General features: G+C 42.5%; 1 protein-coding gene across 3 annotated transcripts in view; it reads left to right on the top strand.

Moving 5' to 3' along the window:
* Window positions 1-2,362: 2,362 nt before the first annotated feature.
* LOC122561192 (EF-hand calcium-binding domain-containing protein 6-like) overlaps window positions 2,363-6,000 on the top strand; it is a 52,977-nt gene continuing 49,339 nt past the window's right edge. For 2 of the 3 annotated variants that reach the window (XM_087998894.1, XM_043712725.2), the window contains exons 1-2: window positions 2,364-2,767; window positions 3,525-3,619. In XM_087998894.1, coding sequence (XP_087855020.1) covers window positions 2,461-2,767; window positions 3,525-3,619 — 402 coding nt within the window. In that variant the 5' untranslated portion in view covers window positions 2,364-2,460. Of the gene's footprint in view, window positions 2,768-3,524; window positions 3,620-6,000 lie in introns of all 3 variants that reach the window. The other variant, XM_043712726.2, reaches the window with a different exon arrangement.

The following is a 6,000-nucleotide window of genomic DNA, read 5'->3' as shown; positions in this document are numbered from 1 at the left end:
TCATGGCTACCATTGTAGAACCAGAGGACATAGTCTGAGAATTACAGCCAGACTGCTCATGAGAGATGTTAGGAAGCACTTCGACAATACAAAGGGTAGTAGATGCTTGGAACACTCTTCCACAAATGACAGTGAACACTAGGTCAGTTGACAATTTTATATCTGAGATAAATAAAGTTTTGTTAAGCAAAGGTATTAAGAGATAAGAGTCAAAGGCAGATATGTGGAGTGAGGCCACAGACCAGCCATGATCTCATTGACAGTGAAACAGGCTTGTCCTGTTGCCAGGTTCCTATCGCAATGCTGCTGCAAGGACAGTGTGAGCCTACCTGGAATCTCACAGCATTCCTGATTTGCCTTGCCTTGCTGGCTAGTGCAGTCACAAAGCCAGAGGCTTGTTATGGGCGTTGGCAGTCCTCAAGGGGGACAGTCTGCATTCAGGGAGTCCCAGCATAGTAAGCCTAGGGCAGCCTCTGAAACCAGTCCAGTGGCTTGGACATGGTCAGTCAGCCACTCAGGATGGTCAGAGTCAGGGTTTTCATAAGGGGTAGCCCACCATCCATCTTTACTCTTTCTGCCCTATTGTGTGGGCTGTTATACTCCTCAAATGAGAGAGGGGCAGGAATTAAGGAAGATGAAAATGGGTGGCATAGCTGTTACTTTTCCTGCAGGTGGAAATATGTTCCAAGTGAGTGAACAGACAACACTGACAGGCAGGGCTGCTGTAAGGGGTTTGCTGCGACAGTAACAGCAAGTGAGGCAGGATGTTGCAGGCTGTAGTGAGAGTAGTAGAGCATCAGCCTTGTTGGGAGGTGGGTGCAGGAGCTGAGATAGAATGAGTATGAGGGATCAGAGAGAAGTGGTGGGACTTATTCTGGTGGAGTGGAGGAGTTCATTGATATTCTTTCCACTGTTGGTCATGTGTCTAAATGGCTGAGACATAACTGACCTGGGTGGCATGACCTGCTCTGCTGGTCCTGGAGGAAGAGCGCATCTTATCTCTGCACCACCCTGTCCATGAAGTGAGACACCCATTTCCCTCCAATTTCCATCGTGCCAGGCAGCTCCAGACTAACAATGCCTCTTTGGGTGCGCTAAGGATTTTTAAAGATGATATAGGAAAAAGGGATGCCAAGCAAGTTGTTCCGGGAATATCACGTAGTAATTGTAATGAAGTCAGCCAGGTGGACCTCATAGAATATGAGTTCCCTGACTGGGGCTGTTAATCTGGTCCAATCAGGGAGTCTGGCTGATAGATATAAACAGGAGTGTCAGAGGTTCTGTTCACTCTGAAAGCTGGCTCTGAGAGAGCTATATCAATGCCAAGGACTCTCCATGTGTAAATAAAGGGCCACTTGGTGATGGGATGCTGGCTTCTGTGTGTTATTTCAAAGCTCATGGCAACATGGGGATCAAATCAGGCATGAGGGATGATATGGGGTGGGGTAGATAGTTAGTGAGACACATTGGTACATTTAGCGAGAAATCTCACTAGGCCTTATGACAAGAGTCCTTCAAAAACTTGGACACAATGGGCATTTAGCCAAAAGAAATGAGATTCAACCCAATATGTCTGGTTTTCAGCTGCAGCATGCTTCTTTGTTCATTTTCTGCAGCTTCTGTAACTTCTAACAGCGTTCAGCAGCTCTCAGCATTCCTGTGTTCCTCTTTTAGCAGCTGTGCTTCTAAACAGCTTTTCAACTTTCAATCTCAGCTCCACTCTGACTCTGTTATAAGCTCGTAGGACAGCATGCTAACTTATACCATCTCTTTAATGAACTGGTTGCAAAACAAATGTCGCAGTGTATTGCTCAGAACACATATGTCACATGACTACAGGAGCCATATTTGTATAGTGTTACATTTCTAACCCAGAGTTCTTGGAATTCTAGGAGTGAAGGAAGTTACAGAGATAGTGACAGGCAAAGCCATTGAGGGAATTTAGTTTGAGACTTCGGGATAATTGGAGCCAGTGTAGGTTGACAAGCACTCAATGTAGAATAGGGTACAGGCAATGTTTTGTCTTACGGGATACTTTGGCAATCTTGTGAAAGTAATATTAGAGATGAAGAAAGAACAATTCAAAAGGGGCTTAAAATCCACAGTGTAGATTTTTAAAACTGCAGAAACCAAAGGACTCAAATAGAAAAGAGTTAAGTCTATAATAATCAAGGCTTTGTTCGAAGAATGTCAATGGTATGACACAGCTTCTAACTACTGTGCTCGGTTTTAATGACACTCTATTGAATTGACAATAGCAGAAGTTTGTTTAATTTAGTAGAAACCTTTAACAGACAGTCATTCAATCAGATCTCCCCTGCAGCTAATTCCTTTCAGAGGTATAGAATTGAGGTTGCCTATAGCAACACAGTTGTCGCTGTGACGAGAGTTCCTGTTTGCAGCAAGGACACCAGTGCTTTTCTAATCACGGTGATTTAGCATTTGTTCAAGTTAGACAAAATGGCTCAGGTAAGCATTACCAGACCCGCTTCACATTCAGGGTTACCATCCATGTTTCCTGAAGTGCAGCACCCTTTGTCAAGGCTGGGCAATCCTGAAACTATTTCAGTTCAGGGAGAATCGAACCTGTCAAATGGAAGACAAGGTAGTGAAAGATCTGCTTCTCAGGAAGCTTCAAATAATGGAGGTCCATTGAAAACAAGTCCCAGAAGGCGTGAATACATCTCTACTTTGGAAAATGCGCTTAAAGAGCACAGTAGGGGACAAATGGACAACTGGAGAAAGCTTGATCACTGGATAAATCTCAGTAAGTTCCACTATTAAATACATACTGATTAGTATCTCAGGAATAAGCGTGCACCATGAATTACGTGTTCAGTGGTGTGAACATGCTCAGCTGAGTCTTGCAGCTGTGAACGATATAGTGGTTCGAAGATTACGTGAGCTGAACTGGATAGTCACTCAGAAAATATGAGTCAGGAAAGCATTAAAATTCAACCTATATTGTCCAGTTTTCAAATGCTCCAGGGAAACACTGCTTACTGCACAGGCTGATTCACCATGATGAACCATCCTTTAACACCTCAAATAGCTGCTGGTGAAAAGAGGTCTTGGTTAGTTGCCTCTGCGCCCACAAATGATTGATTCATGGGAGAACCTTGAAAACAAATAGAGACTTTTCAAATACTTGATAAAAACCAATTAAGGAAAAGGTTTGCATGAGCAAGTAGCTATAATGATTGAACATTAAATAATTTTGTTTTACATTTTATAAGTAGGGTTGGGTATGGAATGAACTGCCAGAGGAAGTGGTGGAGGGTGGAAAATTACAAAATTTAAAAGGCATCTGGATGGGTCTATGAATAGGAAGGGTTTGGAGAGATATGGGACAAATGCTGGCAAGTGAGACTAGATTTACTGAGGATATCTGGTTGGCATGGACGGGTTGGATCGAAGGATCTGTTTCCATGCTGTACATCTCTATGACTCTATGACTCTTTAAGGGGTGAATTAAATTCACAATTCTGTAACTTTTGGATGAAAAGAATGATTTTTTACATTAGAAAAACGGTGGGCCAGTGACCCCAGACTGGTTGATCATGATGTTGAGACAATTATCACAAGACCTGGTACACAAATGAGACTGCAAATTGATGAGGTAAGAAATTTAGAGCTGTAGAATTAAATATTATGCATTTTTAATGTGCTGCGTTTGCATTCTCAATTTGGTGTATATATAAATTAGAGGCAATAGCAAATAAAAAATTTGAAGCTAAGGCATAATCATTGCATGGTTTGAATTTTGCTTAAAAATGAATGATTGCACCAAGTTTAGAAAATTGTCTTGTGCCTATCACCTATCAAATACAGGAATAGGTGTTACAAAAGGGAATATGTTTGGTCAGCATGGTATTGGTCGGTGGATCTAGCAAATGGAGCCGAGATTCATTTCATGGGATCCTCATGTACGTAATACAATTGATTCATAAAACATAATTCAGTGAATCCATCATTTAAATATCTGACTGAAAAATGTTCTTAAATTTGGGATCTCAGAAGCATAAATCCTTATTGTCTGCATTTCAGTTAAGGATCTCAGGCACATAAATGGCATCATTATACTCCTTTTTACACATGAGCTGAAATCAACAGAAAACATATTAATTATATGTTTCCTGCTGATTTTAATGATTCTCTGTGTTCAAATAGAATAGAAATAATTGTTTTACTAAGTTAAACTGATTACATATTCGTAATAGATTAATGTTTTGAGCTTTTGATGCATTTTAGAATTTATGTAACAATGCAGGGATGAAATGTGATGTAATAGGTTCTTTTAAAATATTCATTCCACTCCTTGGCTTTTTTCTTAATCAGGACAAAGTGAGGACTGCAGATGCTGGAGATCAGAGTCACGAGTATGCTGCTGGAAAAGCACGGCAGGTCAGACAGCTTCCGAGGAGCAGGAAAATCGATGTTTCGGACATATTCTTGAAGAAGGGCTTATGCCCGAAACATCGATTCTCCTGCTCCTCGGATGCTGCCTGACCTGCTGTGCTTTTCTACCACCACACTCTCGACTTTTTTTCTTAATCAGAATCCTAGGACAGATGTTCTGTTTAATAATGTACTTACTTTATTGTGCCCTTACTCCTACTCCATTTAATCACCTTTCTTTCCACAAAATCTGGATCAGCCCTACAGTTGGTCGATCTAATCCCAGCTATTGAAAGAAAAGAGATCGATGGCTCAGGCAATGACAGGCCAACACTTTCCTTTTTTAATTTTAGATTTTGAGCTTTTTCACATTCACTTCTATGAGGACTCATTGAAAATCAATCAAGAACAGGGACTCTGACTAATTTCCATCTCCTTTGCAGCTTAATATCACTAGAGCTAAAAGCAGCATTTGTACAACTGCCTCAACAGAGATTGGGACAAATCGAGAATTGAACCCATGTTGTACCTTTATACTTCAGTACCATGTCATATTGTGCGTTAAATACATAGGTCGGCAGGACAGCAGATGCCTCTTCTGTGAATAGTGGAGTTTGGATCTTTTCATTTTAGTGCTAGCAATAAGAGGCTGTGTGGAACACAGATCTCTGCTGTTCTTACCTAACAATGCAATGGTCTAGCTATCTTAGGGCACTCCAACAGGTTGTAAAATATTAAAGATATTCTGATAGCAAGTGGGTTTAACTGACGGGCATCTTTACTGTTAAAAACCACACTGACATTCTGGAAATAGCATAAGTATTCAGATTCCACCTTTGTAGATTAATTAATAGTTAGACTGATTCAGCCCAGATCAAGTAGTGGTGTATTATTGAGGTCAGAGTACCAACTATATTATCTATAATAAAAGGAGTAGCCATGGGCACCCGCATGGGCCCCAGCTATGCCTGCCTCTTCGTAGGATATGTGGAACAGTCCATCTTCCGCAGCTACACTGACAGCACCCCCCACCTTTTCCTCCGCTACATCAATGACTGTATCGGCGCTGCCTCTTGCTCCCACGAGGAGGTTGAACAATTCATCTATTTTACCAACACCTTCCATCCCGACCTCAAATTCACCTGGACCGTCTCAGACTCCTCCCTCCCCTTCCTAGACCTTTCCATTTCTATCTCAGGCGACCGAATCAACACGGACATTTACTATAAACCGACCGACTCCCACAGCTACCTAGACTACACCTCCTCCCACCCTGTCCCCTGTAAAAACGCCATCCCATATTCCCAATTCCTTCGTCTCCGCCGCATCTGCTCCCAGGAGGACCAGTTCCAATACTGTATAACCCAAATGGCCTCCTTCTTCAAAGACCGCAATTTCCCCCCAGACGTGGTCGACGATGCCCTCCACCGCATCTCCTCCACTTCCCGCTCCTCCGCCCTTGAGCCCCGCCCCTCCAACCGCCACCAGGACAGAACCCCACTGGTCCTCACCTACCACCCCACCAACCTCCATATATAGCGTATCATCCGCCGTCAATTCCGCCACCTCCAAAAGGACCCCACCACCAGGGATATATTTCCC

This window comes from Chiloscyllium plagiosum, unplaced genomic scaffold (genome assembly GCF_037043375.1).
Source record: "Chiloscyllium plagiosum isolate Xiang-an unplaced genomic scaffold, Cpla_swu_hap1 HiC_scaffold_22, whole genome shotgun sequence".
In the NCBI taxonomy this organism is placed as follows: Eukaryota; Metazoa; Chordata; class Chondrichthyes; order Orectolobiformes; family Hemiscylliidae; genus Chiloscyllium; species Chiloscyllium plagiosum.
The sequence above is the reverse complement of the archived record's forward strand: the minus strand, read 5'-3'. Positions and strand labels throughout refer to the sequence as shown.